Consider the following 24,708-nt stretch of genomic DNA (forward strand, 5'->3'; position numbering starts at 1 on the left):
GTTTTGAAAAAAAAAACACAGACCTTCAGAAATTGGCTGTTACTTAAAGACTGAACAGCTAAAGTTCAATTTCAGCATCTCCTACAGATATTGCAACCGCACAGTATTTCATTTTAACCAGGCTGCAACCCATACAAAATGGCTGCCTCAGCCAGTGTCAAATATACAAGGTAGGCAGGGATGCCAGCCAAAAAAGAATTCCTTTCAACCAACCAGTTTGCATAGGGCCGTGACTGGAGACTGCAACAACGCCTTTCTGAATTCTTAGGAGTTTGCTCTGCTCTCCAAAGAACATCTGGGGGCAGTGGAAGTCGATTGCAGAGCTCTGCTTGTGAGGAGATTGGCCGTGACTCAGTGGTAGAGCTTCTGCCTGGAATGCAGGTTCAATTCCTGCCACCTCCAGTTAAAGGATGCGGTAGCAGCTAACATGAAAGACTTCTGTCCAAGACCCTGCAAAGTCTGAGCAGACAATACTGTGATGGACCAATGGTCTGATTCAGTCTAGGGTAGCTTCATGTGTTCAGTTTGGGCTCCACCCAACTGTTTCTCAGTGACACGCACACAAGACCATAGTAATATAATGCATTCATGTGCTTTTTGATTTTGTCATCCATCACCCTACAGAACCTCCACTTCTTACAAGTCAAAAATAGTTTTCTTTGTATTAGTGACAACAGCGGGAAAACCTGCAAAACCTTCACTAATGGTTAGTACAGTCTCCAAGGACCAAACATAACTGCCATGGGGGAGCCTCCTCCAGCCCATAACTCCTTAGTTAGCCATCTCTTCCAAATACGTGACATTGCCTTATACTGAACCAGACTACTAGTACATAATGGTCAGCACAGTCTACTCAGAGTGGCAGTGGGTCTCAGGCAGAAGTCTTTCACATAATCTACTATCTGTTTTTATAACTGGAGATGCTGGGGATTGAATCTGGGACCATCTTCGTGGCAAGCAAGATGCTCTGCCACTGTAACGCACACGCCTGCTTCTAGGACAGCCCTAGAAACTGCAAGCGCATGAGGTTTTGCTCTCAGAAAAAGTGCAGAGAGCGCCTGAGGGACAGAAAGGCCTCCAGGTATGAGTCACTGCTTTCACAGGTAGCATCTTGTGCTAATGAGCTCCAGAGGAAGAGGAGCAGAGACCGCAGCATCCACCAGTCTGTATGAACGTGCAGCCCACGATCTGCCAGGGCAAACAGAACAGCAATGTCCCTGTGGTGTCCAAGGCTACTCCTGGAAGGAGAGGCAAGCGAAGGCGGCTCCCTCTGAATCACAGCTCCTTTCAGATGGGGACTGATTGCCGAAATTATACACAGCTAAGGGGAGCATAATCATCACTTTCAGTGACACTTGTCAGGAACATTTGGGCTACGTACGCAGAGACCCTTATGACGCTACTTGATGGGGAGAAACAGCTGCGCATTAGAATGCAGCAAGATTAATGTATGTGCCTGCAAAGGGCAAAAAAACCTGCAAGCAACTTCAGAGGTGATCTGTTCTCTAGAAGAATTCTCATTACTTGTACCCTCTTGCCACACTTTTGGTGGGAGGCAGAAAAAGAGCCAGAGTTGAAGCCGAGGGTTTTGAGGGAGAAGATGGACTACAGCCAGGTTGCCATAGCTCAACCTTGGCAGAAACCCTTAACAGATTTACCTTCATCTGCCTGCCCTACAGGCCTAATTTTCCTCTTGAAAATGGAAAATGCTACCTTGCTAATTTCCTTTAAAAAGGCAGGAACTTTCCACATTCACACGCTAAGGCAACAATGGGTTTCCATCTTGCAATTAATGTGGGAAGGCAGTGCCTATCATTAGAGCGAGGAGGTCAGGCGGGGTTATAGCGCAGTGGCAAAGCGCATGCTTTGCAAGGAGAAATTTATTTAACCAAGGTGGTGAACATCAAACCAGCCTCCCATTCACACCACAACCACCTTAAAAAAAAAAATTCCAGCAGCAGAGCTGGGAAAGTGCCAGTCAGAAATATTAGAGAAGCAGCTGCCAATCCAAGCAGTATAATCAACAAAAAGGGATCACAGTTGATAAGACAGGCAATGAAAGCAACAAATACTGTGATGTACTGGCTAACAATGTTTAATAAAACCATTTAAAAACCTTTTAAATATCTTTTTGTACTTCACTAGAAATAGCCATTTCACATAACAATATTATCACAGAGGTCCATTTTCACATTTCAGTCTTACAAGAAAGGTCCTATGAGCACCCGGATACAGGCTCATTTCATCAATGGACTTCCTCAGGAGTAATTCTTCCTATACTTCTTCCAGGGTAACCAGGCTCTTGTAACAACCCAATGTTAATGCTTTTCTACAATATGTGAGAATGGACCTCTGCGATAATATTGTTATGTGAAATTGTTATTTCCAGTGAAGTACAACAATACATTTAAAATGGTTCTGTTAAACATTGTTAGCCAGCACATCACAATATTTGTTTCTTTCATTGTCAGAGCAGGCCAATACCAAACTAGATGGATGGATGAATGATCAGGCTCTCCAGACCTTCATTTATTTTTATGACCGATCACAGAACTATCACCCCCAGAGAAATTTTACAATCACATGGTAAGATATTCCCATGTTCTTATTTATCTATTTACTTTATATTTATATCCAGCCCACTCTGCAAGCAGACTCAGGGCAGCTAATGATCAAATAGCATCTAAAAACAATACAATTCTAAAATTACTAAAAACATTAAAATACAACACATACGAAGCTGCCTTATACTGAAACAGACCACAGGTCCATCAAAGTCTTCTCAGACTGGCAGCAGCTCTCCAGGATCTCTGGCAAAACTTTTTCACACCACCTGCTTACTTGATCCTTTTTAACTGGAGATGTCGAGGACTTCGGCATGCTAAGCAGAGGCTCTTCCCACTGAGCCACAGCCCCTTCCCACAGGGCTGAGTTGAGACCCACACAACCAAGCACAAGCACAGAACATCAACCGAGTTCTCCCTCTGCTATGGTAACGTCAGATTTCCCCTGAAATAGGTCAGGCTGAAATGCCTCTCTCAAAGCTTCCCTCTGGTAACTGCCAAACATGCTGCAACTTGCAGGCTGCAGTCAGCCCAGAAGGCACCATTGAAAACAAGTATGACTTTAAGAGCTGTCTGTAAGGTCCCATCAAGCCACAAATAACATAATCGCAGGTCCAGTTTCTGCCTCCTTTCATATTTGACGACACTCATGTAAAGCACCTCACCCCTGAAAACTTAGTCATCCAAAGTGCACCCCCCCCCAAACCTCACAACCCCAAGACATAGAATCATAAGAGAAGTCATGTTGAATCAGGCCAATGGCCCATCCAGTCCAGCACTCCATGAAGAAGACATTGGATTTATATTCCACCCTCCACTCAAGAGTCTCAGAGCGGCTCGCAATCTCTGTTATCTTCCTCCCCCACAACAAACACCCTGTGAGGTGGGTGGGGCTGAGAGAGCTCTCACAGAGGCTGCCCTCTCAAGGACAAGCTCTGTGAAAACTATGGCTGATCCAAGGCCATTACAGCAGCTGCAAGTGGAGGAGTGGGGAATCAAACCTGGTTCTCCCAGATGTCCACACACTTAACCACTACACTAAATTGGCTCTCCACTGTGTCACACAGTGGCCAAAAAAAAACCAGGCACCATCAGGAGGTCCATCAGTGGGGCCAGGACACTAGAAGACCTCCCATTGTGCCCCCTCCCAAGCACCAAGTACACAGAGCATCACTGCCCCAGACAGAGAGTTGCAACAATACGCAGTGGCTAATTCAACATCAAGCTTCAGAAATTGTTCCATGTGTATATTCCATTTTCATGGTCTGACTCTTGAAATGCTGACCAAAGCTGCCTGCAGGTATCTTTCCAAACTGTCTTTTTTGAGCACAATTCAGAACTTCAAGAACCACAACAACCCTTGATCAAGATCCCCTGAAAACTTCACTTGCTAAGAATAACATACCTCAGTGGCCCTCATGCTGCAGGCTACCCTAATGCTCCAACAGCAATATTGCCATTTCCTATCCAAGGTGCCTACTGGACAACCCTCTTCTGAGGCACTGTTTTCTGAAACCCCACCTCCAAGAGCAGGGGGTCCCCCAACATTTTCAGCCTCTGGGCACCTTTTGAATTTTGACATTGGGTGGTGGGCACAACCACAAGACGGCTGCTATGGAAAGCAGAGCCAGCCACAAAACCACTGCCACAGGAAGTGGAAGCACACACTGAAGAAGCTTCAGTGCAAAGAGAGGTATTCTTAAAAGAGTACTGAGAAAGAGGAGCAAGGGTGAGACTAAAACCAATGCTATGGTGGCAGCTGCCACTGAAACATTATTTTAATCTGCCCAGCCAGTCAGAATCCCTGCTGGAAAGAGTCTCACCTGACTTCACACACTTTCTAAAATAACTTGGTGGTCCACAGACACCACTAGGGACCCCTATCTGAGGGGAAATTTCTGAAAGCAAGCCTAGTTACCATGTAGATCTATGAACACATCTCCAGCTGGTTTCAAATATTAAAAAATGGCATTGGGCCACGCAACATGAGGCCAGAGGGGAGGGGATAGAACCTAACCCTTCTCCTGCATAATTCCCACAGCTCCCTTGAGGTGGAAATGCAAGCACTCCTGGGATGCCTATATCTCCCATCCTCCACCCCCTGCAGAGCAAACAACCAAGATAGGAAGGAGGGTGATAGCCCCATCTGAATCAAGGCCCTGGTGCATTCCACAAAGTAGTGGGAAATTCACTAACAGATGTTTGACCTAGCATTACTTGGAGAGAATAAAAGTAAAGCTCTAAGGTAGGGCTACTGCAAGATATGCAAAGCAATCTAAACACCCAGATGTGCCATAAAGCATTCACAGCAGCTGTGGGGTTTTGTTTATATTTGTGTAATTTTATATGGTTACACCTAGCCCTCAGACAACACCCTAACACATCTCCCGCTCTTTCCATGTCTGCTCTGTTTTATTCCACACTACCCCTAAAGGTCCACCCACCAACACTTCCACTATCCCACAGTCCTACCCACTCCAACCTCAACTTTCCCACAGTCTCTTAAACAGGTTCAGGCCCTCCTTCTCTACCTTCTCACATTACATTGATTCTTCCAGCACCCATTGCCCCATAGCTAACACACCCTGTGATCGCCTCATCCTCCTGTGAGAGAACCCCACACTTGTACCACTTTTCCCACAACGATCCCACAGGAGTAGCTGTGTTGCCAATACACAGGAGTCCTGTGGCATCTTAAAAAGCCAACAATCCTTTTAGTCCAGAACAAAACTGAGCTGATTTTCCCAAGACGCCATAGATTACCTGTGCACTCCTTCCTCAAGACCATCAACCCACCTTAACACCCCCTACCTTTACAAAATGTATCGCTCCATGCAGACCCCTACACAGACCTTACTAGCTTTCCACATTCCATACCCTCAAGAACCCCCACTCAGACACCCCCTGGGACTAACCTTCCTAGAACTCTTTGCCCAGAAACCCCTCCTTCAAGACTCTTTTCCCAGAATCCCTCGCTTCAAGTTACACTACATGGCAGAGGTGGCCAAATTTTGGCTTGGGAGCCACATGTGGCTCTTTCACACACATTATGTGGCTCTTGAAGCCCTCACCACCCCATCAGCCAGTTGGGTGAAGGTATTTGTCCCTTTAAATCATTTCTCCAAGCCAAGTCAAACAAGCAGCTTGGAGAATGCATTTTAAGTTAAAGTTGCTTTCTTTCCACCAATCCCTCAACCATCTATTTGACTTCCTTCCTGCCTCCCTTCCTTGCAACTCTCAAATATCTGATGCCCATGTCTTGCGGCTCTCAAACATTTGATGTTTGTTCTATGTGGCTCTTACATTAAGCAAGTTTGGCCACCCCTGCAACCCACCTTAACACTGCATACATTTACAAAACGTATCACTCCATACATACCCCTACACAGATCTTACTAGCCTCCCACACTTCATACCCTCAAGAACCTCCACTCAGACACCCCCTGGGACTAGCCTTCCCAGAACCCTTTGCCCAGAAACCCCTCCTTCAAGACCCTCTCCCTTTTTTACTCTTCTCCCCAGAATCCCTCGCTTCAAGTTATAGTATATGCTAAAGATCCCCCTCCCATTCAAGGGCACCCCCCCCGGACTCACTTTCCCACAACCCTCTGCGCACAGTTCCTCCTTCATCCATTAGCCCTTCAGGGCCCCCTCCCCTCTTGACCACCCCACTTCCCAGGTACTTCCCCCGCCATGGATTCCCCCCTCAGGTCGAGGATCAGGGTAGGACCCCTCACAAAGCGTTCCCCACTTCCCATGAGCCTCTTCGCAGGCCCTGTTTTTCTCTCCCTCTCCCCCACCTTCTCCATGGCGCCGGCCGGGTCTCCGCGCCACCACTACCGCCGCCTCTACTTAAGCCTTCCTCTCCTCCCACCTTCCTGCGCCCGCCTTTCCTTTCCCACCCCGCCTTCTGGAACCTGCTAGAACCCTCTGGCCCCGCCCCCGAACCCCGATTGGCTCCCGCCTCTCCCCTTGGGACACGCCCCTCCCCCGCCTCGGCGAGGCGTTCATAGGGCATGCTTTCCAGCACTCTCTACGGCCCCGCCCTCGCCTCGCCTTCATTGGTGAGAATTCTACTCCCCTTGGCTCGACAGCGTCCCGCCTACACCTCGCGCTGATAGGGTGCCCGTCACTCGCCGGATAGGTCAAAGAGGTTGACTGGCGTCTGCCTGTGTCAAAAGGGGAGGGGGCGGATTAGGAAAGGCATCCTGGATTCTTATTGGCCGTGATGTGACGAGTGGGTTGTCCCTAATAAAGCATCCACCTTTACATTTCATTGAGCAAAGCCAGACTAAGGTCCCATTGGACGATATTGGATAAAACGTCATCGAGCGCTAAGCTTATTGGTTGGATATTCCCTCGTGCCGGTTCACTCAAAAATCTTTTCCATTGGTTTTTCAGGTTACTTCTTTTTTTTTTGCAGTCTCTCAATTGGACGTAAAGGGTGACGTCAGCGCTATGCATTTTAAAAAGAGGTAACCGGAAAATACAGGTTTTTCCTCCCCTCGCGCTGGTTTTGTTGGATGTGATGTGCTGATACGTGTTTCCGTTCCCCACGTTTTCAGGTGCTGTTTTCACGCGTGCCCACAAAAAGCTGTTTTCTTTCAAATATCCCTTATTTGTACCTTTAGATTTATTCTGAAAGTAATGTTAACTATTTAATTAATTTGATCCGGGTGGCTAGCCGTGTTGGTCTGAAGCAATAGAACCAAGTTGGAGTTCAGTGCTACATGTTAAAAAGTGAATTAGGTAACAAGAACCCTTCCAGAAAATAGTTCTCAGTTTAACCCAGACTTTTAAGAAACCAGAGCGCAATTAACAGACAGCTTTTATTGCTATGGAACACCTTCAATTCTTACCCCCCCCCCCCCCAGTTTTCAAACTTTATTGATATTAAACAGGATACAACACTATTACTTGAGAGAAGGGAAGTGGAGCAGTAAGTTATCAAAACCAAAAAGGCTTAGCATAGAGTATGGTATGCACATATTACACTGAACATGATCAATTATTACAATTTAGGATTATGAAGTATTTCAATATTTCCAAAACACATCAAGGCAAGTAAGTTTAGAAAAAATTGGAAAATAATTCCAGAAATAAACAAATAGATTTATAAATATATATGTATATAAATCAGTGTTAGGAAATATTTAATAATAGTGTTATAAATTAGTGTTAGTGTTAAATCAGTGTTAATTTTCTTCAATTCTGACATGCAGATGCTATCCAGACCAAATGTCCTTTCAATTTGTTAATTTCACTGTTTTGCTATTGGATTATAACTACCATTTTGCATGCTTAACCACTGCCCACCAGCTATATGTAACTCTGCTGACTGTACACCATTCCTTCGTCTGATGAAGTGTGCATGCATACAAAAGCTTACATTCTGAATAAAACTCGGCTGGTCTTAAAGGTTCTACTGGACTCCAACTTTGCTATATAGTTGTTTTAATACCCGTGGGCAGCTGTGTTGGTCTGAAGCAGCAGAACAAAGTTGGAGTCCAGTAGCACCTTTAAGACCAAGTTTTATTTCAAGGTATACATTTTCGTGTGCTTGCACACTTTTTCAGATAATTATAATTAAGCATATGTTTTGGGTCTGCAGTATTGTGTGATGCTCAGGCTGAAAGCCTTTCTTAACAGTGGCTTTGCACAAACATGAGCCTCCAATTTTCCTTTAAGTAACACATGCAACCATGGGTTGCCAACCTACATATGGAGCTGGAGATCTCCCAGAATTCAACTCCACATGACAAAGATCTGTTCCAAATATAGCAAACTGATGTTTTGGAGAGTGGTCTCTGTGGCATCAAACTCTCCTGAAGCCCCTCCTGTCTGCAAACTCTGCTATACCCAGGCTCCATGCCCTCCTCAAATCTCCAGGAATTTCCTAACCCAGAAATGGTCTGGCAGAGACAGACCAAGAGAGAGATCTTGGGGTCATGGTAGATAATTCACTGAAAATGTCAAGACAGTGTGCGTTTGCAATAAAAAAGGCCAACGCCATGCTGGGAATTATTAGGAAGGGAATTGAAAACAAATCAGCCAGTATCATAATGCCTCTGTATAAATCGATGGTGCGGTCTCATTTGGAGTACTGTGTGCAGTTCTGGTCGCCGCACCTCAAAAAGGATATTATAGCATTGGAGAAAGTTCAGAAAAGGGCAACTAAAATGATTAAAGGGCTGGAACACCTTCCCTATGAAGAAAGGTTGAAACGCTTAGGGCTCTTTAGCTTGGAGAAACGTCGACTGAGGGGTGACATGATAGAAGTTTACAAGATAATGCATGGGATGGAGAAAGTAGAGAAAGAAGTACTTTTCTCCCTTTCTCACAATACAAGAACTCGTGGGCATTCGATGAAATTGCTGAGCAGACAGGTTAAAACGGATAAAAGGAAGTACTTCTTCACCCAAAGGGTGATTAACATGTGGAATTCACTGCCACAGGAGGTGGTGGCGTCCACAAGCATAGCCACCTTCAAGAAGGGGTTAGATAAAAATATGGAGCAGAGGTCCATCAGTGGCTATTAGCCACAGTGTGTGTGTGTGTGTATATATATATATATATATATATATATATATATATATATTTGGCCGCTGTGTGACACAGAATGTTGGACTGGATGGGCCATTGGCCTGATCTAACATGGCTTCTCTTATGTTCTTATGTTCTTAATGGCAACCCTTGAAGCTTTAGCTAGTTAAAATGCATTTTAAAAGCATTGTTGGTGTATCTTATGATGCTTCTTTGAGGATTAATGCTGTGAAACGTATAAAGCACTGCCTACTATCAATGCTGTGGTCCTATGCACACCTGGGAATAATAATAAGTTTTTATTTATACCCCGCCCTCCCCGCCAAGGCAGGCTCAGGGCGGCTTACAGACATGATACGATATCATGATATCACAATAACAGATAAAATCAATCGACAATATAAATACAAATATAAATTAGTTTTAAAAAGCTAAAACAATACAGTGGTGCTACAGTCTTTATTTATCCAGGCAGCGTAATATTCATTCTGGTTACGTCTTAAAGGCTTCTTGGAAGAGGGCAGTTTTGCAGGCCCTGCGGAACTGGTTGAGGTCCCGCAGGGCCCGCACCTCTTCTGGCAGCTGGTTCCACCATTGGGGCGCTTTTATAGAGAAGGCCAGCTCCCTAGTTGTTTTAAGTTTGGCCTCCTTAGGCCCAGGGATTTCCAAGAGATGCTCTATTGCATACATTAGACCTTGCTTCTGAGTAAATGCCTATCGGGTTATGCTATATATTCCATAGGAACAATGTGAAAAAAGAAGAAACATGTTAGCTGCACTTGAAATGAAATGTAACTGTTGCATGTGGGACCCAACTTACTTGCAAACTGGAAGACACGTAGTTTGAGATTCCTAAGTGTGTTGAGTTTCTGGAGACCAAGTCCTATGAAGAAAGATTGAAGGAGCTGGGCATATTTAGCCTGGAGAGGAGGCAGCAGAGAGGTGATGTGATCACCATCTTCAAGTACTTGAAGGGCTGTCATATAGAGCAGTGGTCCCCAACCTTTTTGGCCCTAGGGACTGGCCCCAGGGCCAGCAGGGTGGGGGCACCCAATTCAGCCTCCCCCGCGATGCCTCCTCCCCCTGTTTTTCTCCCCGTTTCCTCCTCCCTCCTTCACCCCCTGCACAGCCTTGCCACCTCCTCCTCCCCTCGTTTCCTCCTCCCCCCCCGTGCAACCTCACCGCCTCTTAAAGGTGCAACTTAACTCCTACTTTGTTCTACTGGTTCAGACCAAGATGGCTGCCCACTTGGATCTATACTGCTTCCCATATTTCTTCCTGCCTCCTTGGCCCCCCCAGCGCAGCCTTGCTGCCTCCTCCTTGCCCCCGTTTTAACCATTTTAAGGCCGGGGAAGGGGCCCTGAAGCTCCTTTCAGGCCGACCCCCCCCCCCGGAAGGAGGCAAGGGCCGCTGCTGCGGCGGTTTTTCCAGCTGATCAGCTGATCCACGGGGGGGGGGGGGCGTAGGCCTGAAAGGCGCTTCACAGCCCCTTCCCTGGACAAAATGGTGAAAAAGGGGTCGAGGAGGAGGCGCTGCCGGGGGGGGGGGGGATAAGGCTGCGCAGCCCATTGCAAACAGGCTGCGGCCCAGTACCCGTTCCTGGCCCGGGGGTTGGGGACCCCTGATATTGAGGATGGTGTGGAATTGTTTTCTGTGGCCCCAGAAGGTGGAACCAGAACCAGTGGTTTGAAATTAAATCAAAAGAGTTTCCGGCTCAACATGAGGAAGAACTTCCTGACCGTTGGAGCGGTTCCTCAGTGGAACAGGCTTCCTCAGGAGGTGGTGGGCTCTCCTTCCTTGGAGGTTTTTCAACAGAGGCTAGATGGCCATTTGACAGCAATGAAGATCCTGTGAATTTAGGGGGAGGTATTTGTGAGTTTCCTACATTGTGCAGGGGGTTGGACTACATAACCCTGGAAGTACCTTCCAATTCTATGATTCTATGAAATGATTGTTCAAACAAGGATATGTGAGTGATGTTACCAGATATAGGGTGCATTATCCCATTCTGCAGTCACTCCATTGGCTGCTCCATCAGTTTCTAGGCTCAGTTCAAGGTATTGGCTGGCTATCGCATACAAAGTCCTCCATGGCCTTGGTCCATCATATCTTTGGGACTGTGTCTCCCTCTATGCTCCGCAACAACAGCTTTGTTCATTTGAACAAGAAAATCAACAGCTGCCGGTTTAGGTGTCTTCTCTGTTGTGGCCCCCACTTTTTGGAAGGGTCTGCCTGAGGAGGTCAGGAAGGCTCCCACCCTTCAGATTTTCCACAACCTATGTGAAGCTGAATGATTCAAGAGGGTATTTGCGCAGGTAATAGGGCTATGCCCTAACCTGGATAGCCCAGGTTAGCCTGATCACGTCAGATCTCAGAAGCCGTCGGGTCAACCCTGATTAGTATTTGGATGGGAGACCTCTAAGGGATACCAGGGTCATGACCAGGCAATGGCAAACCATCTCTGAACGTCTCTTGCCTTGAAAACTTTATGGGGTCACCATAAGTCAGCTGTGACTTGATGGTTTTCTGCCACCAATAGTGCTGCACTGTCACAGTGTGGTTCAGAGAGAGGCCTGGGGTGGATAGCTGTGGACTCTGGACCATACTGCTGTGTATAGTTCTCACTGTCCATTTTTGAAAGTAGGGTCCTCCTATGTAATTTTTGCTCTTGTTTAAGAAGAAGATGAAGAAGATACTGGATTTATATCCCGCCCTCCACTCCGAATCTCAGAGTCTCAGAGCGGCTCACAATCTCCTTTATCTTCCTTCCCCACAACAGATACCCTGTGAGGTGGGTGGGGCTGGAGAGGGCTCTCACAGCAGCTGCCCTTTCAAGGACAACCTCTGCCAGAGCTGTGGCTGACCCTAGGCCATTCCAGCAGGTGCAAGTGGAGGAGTGGGGAATCAAACCCGGTTCTTCCAGATAAGAGTCCGCACACTTAACCACTACACCAAACTGGCTCTCTTTAATGTCTTGTATAGTGTTCCCTCTAAGCGGAGTTAATGTGAGCAACTCATAGTTGCTTAGCCTCCAGCTGATGCATTTTTGTCTTCGCTCAGGAAGGAAGGCCCCAGAGCACACTAATTTATGCAGTAGCCAAATTGCTCACTCACCACTTTAATGCCAGTAGTTCATGAAGTATAACTTTTGTTCACAGCTTACACAGAACGCTGCTGGTGAATATTTAGGTTGTGCTTCACCTCTGGCTGGTTTCCCAGATCTCTCCGAGTCAAGTGTCTATTGCAGGGCTTTTTTGTGAAAAACCCAGCAGGAACTCATTTGCATATTAGGCCACACCCCCTGGCGCCACCACTGTTGTGCACAGGGGGTTTTTTTGTAGAAAAAGCCCTGCAGTAACTCATTTGCATATTAGGCTACACTCCCTGGCACCAGGCCAGCTGGAACTGCGTTCCTGTGCGTTCCTGCTCAAAAAAAACACCACCAACAACAACCCCCCCCCCCAAAAAAAAACCCCCTGGTCTATTGCATTTTTTTTTTTAATATCCTGGGTGTCGATCCTGCTGATTTGTGTAATCCGCCTTGGGTCCCATGGAGAAAGACAGGTGGAGCCATTAGTGAAAGTTGTTATGGCCTTTGTGATCACAACGCCAGTGTGGTAGAATGGTTAAGGTGTTGGATTAGGATCCGGGAGACCCCATGTTCAAATCCCCTGTTGTCATGGAAGCTTGCTGGGTAATCTTGGGCCAGTCACATGCTCTCAGCCTAGCCTAGCTCACAGCGTTTGTTGTGAGGATAAAATGGTGCAAAGGAAAACAATGTCAGAAGCTTTAGATCCCCCCTTGGGGAGCAAGGTGGGATATAAATATTGTAAATAAATACAGGCAAATTTAATATTGGGCTTGTAATGATGATTTACAAAGCTTATTTAAGATTAGATCAAGTTGGCTTATGAATGAACATTTTTAATTTTTCATTGGTGTCATTTGTGTGCCTTGGATAGGGGGCTGGAAGGCTACAAAAAACACCAATTGCAACTGCAGACCCTTTGTTCTGGCTATTCTGCTTTTCTGGGCAGTGGAGGGAATGCTAGGAGATTAGTGTCTCAGCTATAAATAGAAGCTTGCCTTCTTGACTTGGCTGGGTGGTGTCTTGGCAACTTACCTAAATTTAGACCAGTAGGTCACACCAACAAAGGAGGAGCAGTTTTTTCATAATGTGGGGAAAAACTGTACCTCCCCCCCGATTTCTGAAGCTGTCAGGCACATGAACCTACAAAACCAAGCCACGAATCCCCTGAACTAATCCAGAACTGGACACTTCCTTTTCACAGCTTTAGACCCGTCTTGGCCTGATTTCCTTTTGTTGTACCCCTGGTGATGGGGAGATGATTTTTAGTTGAAAAATTTCTGGCAAAAAATTGCCCCGCAAAGGTTACCTCCTCCTCAAAACTGCAGCCTTTCCAAGCTCCTTTCCCCCCTTCTTTTTAAAGTTGAGGCTTTACAGATGCTTAAGGTGTAGCTTGACTTCAAGCAATTGGGTATGAGGAAAGCATGATTACAAAGTCAGAAGCCGCTAGCTAAGTCTGCAGATGTGGTGGCCCAGGTTCCGGTAGGCGCTGCAGCTCTCAGAATTTCATCAGCTGCTTATTCATAAGGGAGTCAACGTCAGCCCCTTTTACTCGTATGGTTATATGAAAAGTATGAGCCCCATGTGCAGAGTGGTAAGCTACAGTACTGCAGTCCAAGCTCTGCTCACGGCTTGAGTTTGATCCCGGCAGAAGTTGGGTTCAGGTAGCGGGCTCAAGGTTGACTCAGCTGTCCATCCTTCCAAGGTCAGTAAAATGAGTACCCAGCTTGCTGGAGATAAAGAGTAGATGACTGGGGAAGGCAATGGCAAACCACCCTGTAAAAAGTCTGCCAAGAAAATGTCACGATGTGACATAACCCCATGGGACAGTAACAACTCAGTGCTTGCACAGGTAACTAACTATATTTGAGAACATGGTTGCGAAGGTTGGAAAACACTGCAGAGGCTTGGCTTCTCCAGAGAGAAAGCCTTTGAGTGGATGGCTGTTAGAATATGCAGGGCTTCTCTTTAAGAGGCATTCAGCCAAGAGAATCCATTTCAGGCTGAATACCTGGACTCTAAGGCAACAGCGATAATTTGTTGCTGTTGTTGTTTTCCCTTGCACTGGCCTTCTTTCTTCTGAGATGACTGCTTTAGTGATTTTCTTTTCTTTTTTATAAGTGAAAGAAATCAAAACCGGAGGCGCTTTGCATTGCTTTTGCTGGTTGTTTGGCTCTGTTTTTCATTATCGCAGAAAAGCACAGAGCACGAGACCAGGAAGGAGGCTTTGCAGAACTACATTTCCCAGAAGGCTGTGCCTCCAAGGGGAGGGAAGAGGCTTAGCAGTCAAAGCCCCTTGTCCCATCTTGTGGCAGCAGCTGCAGCAGCTAGCCACGCTACTCCCCACTCCCCGCTCTCTCACCTAAATACCAGGTGTTATAAATAAGGGAGAAGAATTTCTCTCGCCGGCTGAAAGGCCAACCAGAGAAGAAGGCCGGCTGCCCAGTGCATTCCCCTGCAGTCTTGCAACCATGCCAGGATTCCTTCTGTCCCTGCGAATCAGCAGGCTGTCTGGAGCCATTGGGAAGTTGTGGAGGGTGTGGGGCAGCTGCCCTATAGCACTGCAAGGTGGTGGAAGGAAGGGGGGGTGTAGTGGAGACGGGATCCCCAGTTGCAGGCTGCCAGCCCAGTGGGTCTTTGCAAGGGGCATCCGGAGCTGGACAGCTGCTCCATTAGCCATGGCAGCCAAAGTGGATCTGACCACGTCCACTGACTGGAAGGAGGCCAAATGTAAGTGAGAGGGGGCAGATGTGGGGGCTCGGGTGTGTCTGTGTGCGTCTGTTAATGTGGCAGTGCCCCCCGTGCTAAGACCGCATCTAGTTTTTCCAGTTCAAGTCTCCAGTATCTTTGCGCAGCTGTCTTTTGCTAGGCCGACATGAAGTGGGCACTAAATAGAGTCTATATATATATATATCTATATAGGGCTGACTATATCTGTGGGAACTTAACTGTATCTTTCACCACCATATTCCTAGTTCCCCTGCGGTGCTCACAGCAGCAGGTGGCATAGTGAGAGTTTGGGGAGCGGGCAGAAAAACCCTGACCCCAGTGACATGGCTAAATATTTTGGGAATTGTCTGTGTGCATTGACTGAACCAAGAACTTGGCTTGTGTTGTCCCTATGCAGTGAATTATGGGTATTTAGCCCTTTGTGCTTGAAGGTGTCTTGCAGTGCATCCTGGGAAACCTAAGTGGTCTCCTAGGAGACAGGCTAGGACAGCCCCTCCCAGAGACTTTTAGGTCAGATAACTCCAGTTCTTTTGATGCTAGGGCAAATGGAAGCTGACTTTTTTTTGGTGGGCATACACTGGAGTTAGATAGGTATGGGTTTTTTTAAAAATTGGCCCTGCGGCTGGGCCTATGGTAGGAGTTTGAGCCACAGAAATAAAACAGGCGATGTTTAGCCTATGGTCTGTTTTTTTTAAAAAGGGAAAAAATCAGGGTTATAAACCTGCGCAGTACTTCTGCTAATGAATAGGTCTGTCCGTATATCAGACTGTTCTGGCTTCCCTTAAAGGAAACTGCATGGTTTAACTATGCAGTGGAGCAGTGATTTTCAACGTTCCCATCCTCAGTGAGAAAATTTGGACATCTTTCTGCATCAGTTTGTTTTCAGGGAAATCTAGATTATTGCCTGCAAAATTCCTGCATGTTGTGTACAGGATTCTGGGTAGATTCAGGTCGGTGGGCAGTCGTGTTGGTACTAGTAGTGTTGCCAGATTCCTCCTGGCTGCTGCTGGGGATGGGGGATATGACTTGCAGAACCAGACTGGGAAAGTCCTGGAGATTTGGAGATGGGAGCCTGGGGAGGACAGGGACTTCAGTGGGGGACAATGCCATAGAGTTCACCCTCCAAAACATCCATTTTCATGAGGGAAACTAATTTATGTAGCCTGGAGATGAGCTGTAATTCTGGGGCACCTGGAGGCTTGCATTTCTAGGTACTAATCAAGGGTGGTGATAAATAATTGTGTAAAGGTGAACTCTGGAAATCCCTCTCCCCTATGTTCTTATATACATAACAGCTGTCAAGTTGCAAATTGTATGGCAATTCCCCACTCCTCCACTTGCACCTACTGGAATGGCCTTGGATTAGCCATAGCTCTCGTAGGAGTTGTCCTTGAAAGGGCAGCTTCTGTGAAAACTCTCTCAGCCCCACCCATATCACAGGGTGTCTGCTGTGGGGGAAGAAGATAAAGGAGATTGTAAGCCAACCTGAGTCCCTGATTCAGAGAGAAGGGCAGGGTACAAATCTGCAATTCTTCTTCTTCTTCAACGGGGCTTTCAGAATAAGTGAGAAGCAGAAGTGGTTTGCCACGGACTGACTCTTTAGAGACTTCCTTGGTAGTCTCCCGTCCAGATACTGAGTCTGTTTATAGGATGGATAACTTCCAGGTTGGGCCTGGTCTCCTAGAATCACAACTGATCTCCAGACTACAGAGATCAGTTCTCCTGAAGTAGATGGTAGCTTTGGTGGGTGAACTCTATAGCATTATACCATGTTAAGGTCTCCCCTCCCCAAACCCTGCCCTCCCCAGGCTCCACCCCCAAATATCCAGGAATTTCCCAACCTGGAGTTGGTAACCCAACCAGTTTAGCTTTCTAGATCTGTTGAGATTGGGCTGTACCTTCCCTCTCCACTACCCCCCTCCGTTCTTACGTCCAAGGAATTTAGCAAGCTAGTTTTACCTCCCCACCACTGACTTTCAACTCCGCTCAGCGGTAGATACTACTGAAATATATTCAGCCCTCATCAGACACTTGTTTTCTTTGGGGTTAGTTTACAAAGTGATGTTCTTCCTGATATTGACACCCCCCCCCCAAAGGATATAATTGCTCGTTCTAGGGTTGCCAAGTCCCTCTGGGCAGCCGGTGGGGGATGGAGAGTGGGGGAGAGCTAGTTTGGTGTAGTGGTTGACCTTGGGTCAGTCACAGTTCTCTCAGAGTTGTTCTCTCAAGAGCAGAAGCTCTCTCAGCCCCACCTACTTCACAGGATATCTGTTGTGGGGAGATGAAAGGAAGAAGATTGGAAGCCACTCTGAGTATAGGGTGGGTTATAAATGCAATCTCTTCTTCTTCTTCCTCTTACTTGGAGTTTATCCCATGTTTCAGTGATGTTTTTGTGTGACTTCATCATGACCCGGAAGCAATGTTCCCTCTAAGCTGCAGAGTCTTGCGAGCAAAAATTCTACTTTGTGAGCTACTGGCATTAAAGTTTTGAGCTACTGCATAAATTATTGTGCTCTGGGGTCATCCTTCCTGAGCTAGGGCAAAAATGTGTGAGCTGGAGGCTAAAAATCTGAGCTAGCTCATGCTAACTCAGTTTAGAGGGAACATTGCCTGGAAGTGATGTAGACACATCTGGGACGTTGGGGCAAAAACTGTTTTTTAGCATCTGTCATAGAGTTAGAGCTGGCCCTAGACTGCCTGACAGCCTAGGCAAGGCTAACTTCTGGCACCCCCCCCCCCACCAGCACTGATAACATCACTGAGTCACATGGAGGCCCAAGTCGGAGCCCCCAGAAGGCCAGTGCCCTAGGCAATTGCCTAGCTTGCCTAGTGGCAGGGCCGGCCCTGCACAGAGTTTGTGCCAAAACCAGAGTGTCAACCCAATATCCCTGACATGCCTATGTCACTTCTGGGTCATGTTGAAATCACGTAGGCACTTCGCTGAAATGTCCTTCCCTTTTGGAAGGAGTACGTTTCCCCCCCCCACACACACACACAGCTCAGCTGATTGACAGTGGAGTGGTGGGGCCTGGCAGCAGGGGACCCCTGCCCTCAATGTGGGGTCGGGTCTGGTATCCCTAATTTCTAGTTCTGCTGCTCTTCTGATTGGTGTGTGGCTGAGCCTCCATATCGTTAAATATAGTAGTGTTCTACAAGTTTTGCCCTCAGTTAGGGCAACTAACAACTGGGCTTTTGGGGCCTAGTTGTAGTCCTGCGTGAGAAGGAAGTGTGCCTTAGTTGTCTGACTGAGGTGCAGGCAACGCTTAGACAACGCAGCTTTAGGATTTCCAATTTCTGTTTTGTGCATTAAAAAAACCAAATTGCTGTTTTCAAGTTGGGCTTCTGAGCATGTTTTCTTCCTGTCAAGAAAAAAAATTACTAAGAAAAAAAATTACTAAAGGCAAAGTGTATCTGAATATGTCTGAAGTACTTTCTAGTTTATAAAAAAAGTTTTTTTTCTGTTTAGAAAAGAATGGAGCTAAAAAGATTGCATATGCAGAGGGGCTGTCTGTCTTTGAGAGGAAGCAGCTTTTTTTTAAAAAAAGGGGGTAGAAATATCTTTGGAATTAAGGGAGAAGTAACCTTTAAGGAAGAAGTAACCCTGAATGCTCTGAACGTTTATTCTCCCCCTCCCTTTTCCCCACCAGCCTTTCTATTCTGATTTATGTCAAGATACCTGAAATTCTGCTTGGATTGATAAATTCATGTCAGTTGACAACTTGACAACACAAGTTTCTGTAGGGCAGTGTGCTTGGCCAACACTGTTAGAATGAAATAGTGCCCCAGATTGGGAGAACTGAGCTGGTGTGGTTAAAATGTCAGACAAGAAGTGAGGAGGCCTAGGTTCAAATTTCCTCGAGTAATCTTTAGCTAATTACACTGATAGGCTACCCCACTTCATAGGGCTGTTGGGAAGATAAAATGGCGAAGAGGAGAACCATGTGTGCTGCCTTGGGCTCTGCAGAGGAGAGGCCAAAGCAAAATGTATAGGTGGAAGCAAAATGTATTGAATGTTCACACAGCTGCACCTGGAGCTTTACCAGATTTCCTCACAACGGTGACAAGAATATGAAGTCTTCGGATGAGGCCTAGTAACAGAGAGTGATGGCGCTACAGGCCTTCTGTGTGACTTCTTACACAGATGACAGAGTATCTTGGCACTGTCTGCGGGGCCTAGCAATCACAGCCAGAGGGCAAGGATGCCACAGCCTTTTGGGTGTCTGTAGAGGGTGACGCTCCAGTAATCGCTAATGGATGCTAGAGGGCTCTGGGCCTAGTTGCCTAGCAACCATTCCTCGAGGGGAGCAGCAGAGAGTTTGGAGCCCTTGGGCCTGATTTTGCTAGACAGAGGCTGGGTGCCAGAATATAGTACAGTCACTTACTGGGCCGTTTGGCTGCAAGCGGGATGAACGAGAGAAGCCAAAAAGACATTTATGATATTCTTCAGCCTGACTTTTGACAAAAATGTTCACAGAGTGGTTTTGCAGACGATGAAGGCCAACTATCACACAAGGCCTTTACATGGGGTTCAACGGAAATAGTGTAAAATAGCAAGCTTTTTGAGTTCCTCAGAATTCTTAATCAAGAGGAATGCTCAGACTTTTAAAAAAGTATGTGGGCAGTGTTTCGGGTCTGTAGTTTGCAGAACCTTGAAATGGAATGCAAGGTGTGTTACAGAATTAATTGGGTTGGGTAGTGCAGCGTGCAAAACAGGTTTCAAGGTTAGGGTGGCCAGCTCTGGGTTAGGAAACACATAGAGATTTTGGAGGTGAAGCCTGAGGAGAGCAGAGCTTGAGAAAGAGAGGGACCTCAGTAGGGTACAATGGCATAAAGTCCACCCTTCAAAGCAGCCATTTTTTCCAGGGGAACTGGTCTCTGTTGCAAGGAGATCAATTGTAACAGCAGGAGATCTTCAGGTCCTCCTGGAGGTTGACAACTTTGTAGGATGCACCAAAAACTTCTAGGACAGAGCAACAAAAAGGGGGGGTAGTGGCAAAAATTGGGGTTGGAGTTTCTCTCTGGACCAACATGACTACTATGTACATTTTCTGCCAATTAAAATTGTAATTTAAAAATTATATCAAAACACCAGTGTTAGTCTTCCAGCAAATTTCTGAATTCAGTAAGCCACCAGTTCTTTCACCGAGCATTACCTTGTAAACAAAGGCCTAATTCCAAAGTACAAAATCTGAGGAAAGTAATATAACAACATCTCTATTTCTTGAGAGACTTCTCAGTCTTTCTTCCATGCCCAGGTTTACTGTCTTCCTAACTGACAGTCTATCTGATAGATCAAAACCAGACTTGGCTCAACTGTGAGAGCAGTGGGACCCAGGCATTAGAATACTACATACGCATTCAGCTACAGAAGTTTCTCGTAAAGATTTTAGCCCAGGGGTGGCCAAACTTGCTTAATATAAGAGCCAGAACCATGTAGAATAAATGTTTGAGAGCCACAAGACAGGAATGTCATATGTCTGAGAGCCAGAAGGAAGATATATGTGGGGAGAGAGGAGGTAGGTAGAAAAAAAGCAACTTTAACTTTAAATGGATTCTCCAAGCCACCGGCTGGCTTGGCTTGGAGAAGTGATTTAAAGAGATATATTTCTTCTGCAAGCTGGCTGATGGGGCAGTGGAAGCTTCAAGAGCCACATAATACATGTAAAAGAGCCACGTGGCTCCTGAGCTGCAGTTTGGCCACCTCTGCTTTAGCTAGTTGATTTAAAATGAAGGTTATAACAGCTGAAATTATCATTTTGTGTATATTGGACACCACAATGATGGTTTTAAAAACACCTGCTTCAGGTTGCCAGAGAAGCTATCACCGTCACCACCTCACATGACCCACATGCTATGGGAACATCCAATAATCACATTTTGGTTGGATCAGTGTTTAACGAAAACATTGTTTTAGAAAACAGCCTTCACAGATCTCATCATTCTGGGGGAATACTTTGCAATCCTGTGGAAAATCTCACCTGCTCAATGGAAATGAACCATGTTTCTGGCTAAGTAATTGTTGTTACAATATTCCTTCTAAGTATGAACTTATTTAATACTCAAGGTAATTGATGGTGAACTTGAGAACAACCCTTCTGTATCAGAGCAATGGTCTATCTAGTCTCTTGTGGTTGAGTATGGTATAGTGGTTACAATGGAGAACCGGGTTTGAGTCCCAGTTTCTCCTCTCACGCAGGCCTCTCACTCAGGCCAGTCAAGGTTTTCCCAGAGCTCTCTGTCTCACCTTCCTCTCAAGGTGCCTGTTGTGGGGAGAGGAAGGGAAAGGTGACCATAAACCACTTTGAGACTCCTTAGGGTAAGGAAAAGCAGGGTATAAAAACAAACTCTTCTTCTTCATCTGTCCTGTTGAAGTGACCAACTTGCTGACCTAGAGAACTAACAGATCTCAGAGGCCATGGCTTTCGCTGAAGTTGCCTCCTAGCATTGATATTTAAAGGTTTATTGCTCCTGGAGGTTCTGTTTACCTGGTATGACTAGTAGCCATTGAAGAACCTACCCTCCCTAATTTGGTCTAATCCTTGTTCCTGCTAGAGCAGCGGTCCCCAGCCTTTTTGCACCAGTTTTGTGGAAGACAATTTTTTCACGGACTGGGGGTGGGGGCGGGGCATGATGGTTTTTGGATGATACAATTGTGCACTTTATTTCTATTAGTTTGGTGTAATAGTTAAGTGTGTGGACTCTTATCTGGGAAAACCGGGTTTGATTCCCCACTCCTCCACTTGCAGCTGCTGGAATGATCTTGGGTTAGCCATGGCTCTCGCAGAGCTGTCTTTGAAAGGGCAGCTTCTGGGAGAGCTCTCTCAGCCCCACCTACCTCACAGGGTGTATGTTGTGGGGGAGGAAGATAAAGGAGATTGTGAGCCACTCTGAGATTCAGAGTGAGGGTAGGCTATAAATCCAATGTCGTCGTCTTCTCCTTCTCCGTCTCCTCCTCCTCCTTCGTCTTCATCGTCTTCTTCGTCGTCTTCTTCTTCTTCTTCTTCTCCGTCTCCTCCATCTCCGTCTCCTCCATCTCCGTCTCCTCCTCCTCCTCCTCCTCCTCCTCCTCCTCCTCCTCTATTGTAATATATAATGAAATAACCAATACAACTCATGGCCTAGTTGCTAACAGGCCATGGACTGGTTCTGGTCCACAGCCCGGGGGTTGGGGAGCCCTGTGCTAGAGGCCATCACTACTTCTGCTGGCAGTCAATTCTGCAATTTAATTACTTCTTGAGTAAAGAAGTACTTCATTTGAAATGTGTTGTTGGCAGAGAGTTTTATGGATAGTAGGAAAAGAAGTCCACCCATCATGAGATGGATTAACTCAATAATGGAAGCCATGGTCTTCAGTTTGGAAGACCTGAGCAATACTATTAACAATAGGATGTTTGGGGTGTCATTAATTCATAGGGTCACCATAAGTCAGAAGTGACATGACAGCACATAATACATACACTAACTTAAAGAAGTACTTTCTTTAGTCCATTCAGAATAACCTTCATATCTATAATGCCATATATCTAGGCAGTATGAACATGTATTTATGAAGAAACCAGCTATATAGACCAAAATGTCATGTGGCATAAGCAAGGTTGTCAGCCTCCAGTGGGACCTAGAGATCTCCTGGAACTGCAGCTGATAGCCAGACAAAGGATATTTGTTCACCTGGAGAAAATGTTTACTTTGGACAGTGTACTCTATGGCATAATACACTTCCCCAAACTCTGCCCTTCTCAGGCCCCAGTTCCCAAATCTCTAGGTATTTTCCAGCCAGAAGTTCGCAACCTCAAAAAGCTCCCTCCACATCAGTCTTTTCCCTCTTTAGCCCAAATTCTCAGATACTTTGGTAATTTATTGTTTTTAAAAATAATTATTTTAAAAGTTACGTTTCAGAACAGCATGGGTTTCTCAAGAACAAGTCATGTCAGAATAACCTTAGCTCTCTCTCTTTCTCTCTTTTTAAAGTTACTACCTTCCTCAATCAGGGGAGTGCTGTAGACATTGTTTATCTTTATTTCAGTAAGGCTTTTGTTAAGGTTCCACATAATATTCTTGTTGACAAATGGGGAAAATGTGGTTTGGATCCTATTAATGTTAGGTGGATCTGTAACTGTTTGACAGATTGCACCCAAAAGGGCTTGTTAATGGTTCCTCATCTTCTTGCTAAGGGAATGACAAGTGAAGTGCCTCAAGGATCTGTCCTGGGACCTGTTTTGTTTAATATCTTTATAAATTATATGGATGAAGGAATAGATGGAATTCTTATTAAATTTGCCAATGATATTAAATTATAGGGGGTTGCAAATATAGCAGAAAACAGACAAGGATACAGAATGATCTTGACAGGCTAGAAAACTGGGCTAAAACCAATAAAATGAATTTTAACAGGGATAAATGTAAAGTTCTGCATTTAGATAGGAAAAATTCAATGCATAATTATAGGATGGGGAAGACTTGTCTTGGCGGTAGAATGTGTGAAAAGGATCTAGGGGTCTTAGTGGACCATACACTGAACATGAGTCAGTGGTACTTGAAGGGCTGTCATATAGAGGATGGTGCAGAATTGTTTTCTGTTGCCCCAGAAGGTTGGCCCAGAACCAGTGGGTTGAAATTAAATCAGAAGAGTTTCCAGTTAAACATTAGGAAGAACTTCCTGACAGAGTGATTCCTCAGTGGAACAGGCTTCCTTGGGGGGTGACGGGCTCTCCTTCCTTGTAGGTTTTTAAGCAGCGGCTAGACGGCCATCTGACAGCAATGCTGATTCTGTGTATAAGGCAGATGAGGAAAAGGAGGGCAGGAAGGGTTGCATCAGTTCTCGTGATCCTTTCTTACACACCCAGGGAAATACTGATTGTTACTCTGGGGTCAGTCAGCAGTTTTTCTTCAGGCCAGTTTGGCAAGGAATCCTGGAGGTTTTTGCCATCTTCTGGGCATGGAGCAGGAGTCACTGGGTGTGTTTGTGTGCGTGTGTGTGGAAGGGAGGGAGGGAGGTATTTGTAAAGTTCCTCCATTGTGTAGGGGGTTGGACTAGATGATCCTGGAGGTTCCTTCCAACTCTATGAATTGCTACTAATAAGCTTTTTAGAAAGTAAGGCCATTCAAACTATTTTAAAGAAGATAAGAAGATATTGTATTTATATCCCGCCCTCCACTCCAAAGAGTCTCAGAGCGGCTCACAATCTCCTTTACCTTCCTCCCCCACTACAGACGCCCTGTGAGGTGGGTGGGGCTGGAGAGGGCTCTCACAACAGCTGCTCTTTCAAGGACAACCTCTGCCAGAGCTACGGCTGACCCAAGGCCATTCCAGCAGGTGCAAGTGGAGGAATGGGGAATCAAACCCGGTTCTCCCAGATAAGAGTCCACACACTTAACCACCACACCAAACTGGCTCTCCACTGGGCTGTCAGAGCTGTCAGAATCAATTTTTATTCCTGAAGTGTAAATTCTGTGTCGCATGTGTGTACACTTCCTCTCGTCTAGCTGAGATTGCATCCCATATTGCACTCCAGCAATGAAGAAAGTACTTGAGGTGAAAAAGTGGGGAGATCAGTCTTGGCAGGACTGTATTTCTAACTCTTCTTCTAACCAATGAGTGCCATTTTGGTTTAGTTTGACACACGTGCATATACGCATTTTGTGACTGGGTCAGGTCTTCTGTGTTTTAGCCCACACTCTCACTGCCAGACCATCTAGCTTGGCCCCAAATAAGTGATCTTTGTAGCCCTTTTAACGATGCTTTGATCTGGCCAACGTGGCCTCAGTTTCCCTAACACCTGGTCT

The 24,708-nt window shown here is 46.0% G+C and overlaps 2 protein-coding genes across 4 annotated transcripts in view; one reads left to right on the forward strand and one right to left on the reverse strand.

The window, feature by feature from the left end:
• Window positions 1–6,496, reverse strand: part of STIP1 (stress induced phosphoprotein 1) — a 31,734-nt gene extending 25,238 nt beyond the window's left edge. Inside the window, exon 1 of the mRNA XM_060254605.1 lies at window positions 6,365–6,496. Coding sequence (XP_060110588.1) covers window positions 6,365–6,373 — 9 coding nt within the window. The 5' untranslated portion in view covers window positions 6,374–6,496. The remainder of the gene's footprint in view (window positions 1–6,364) is intronic.
• A 7,986-nt stretch (window positions 6,497–14,482) lies between these two features.
• MACROD1 (mono-ADP ribosylhydrolase 1) overlaps window positions 14,483–24,708 on the forward strand; it is a 710,025-nt gene continuing 699,799 nt past the window's right edge. For 2 of the 3 annotated variants that reach the window (XM_060254702.1, XM_060254709.1), the window contains exon 1: window positions 14,496–14,925. In XM_060254702.1, the coding sequence (XP_060110685.1) occupies window positions 14,667–14,925 (259 nt within the window). In that variant the 5' untranslated portion in view covers window positions 14,496–14,666. Of the gene's footprint in view, window positions 14,926–24,708 lie in introns of all 3 variants that reach the window. The other variant, XM_060254716.1, reaches the window with a different exon arrangement.

This window comes from Heteronotia binoei, chromosome 1 (genome assembly GCF_032191835.1).
Source record: "Heteronotia binoei isolate CCM8104 ecotype False Entrance Well chromosome 1, APGP_CSIRO_Hbin_v1, whole genome shotgun sequence".
In the NCBI taxonomy this organism is placed as follows: domain Eukaryota; kingdom Metazoa; phylum Chordata; class Lepidosauria; order Squamata; family Gekkonidae; genus Heteronotia; species Heteronotia binoei.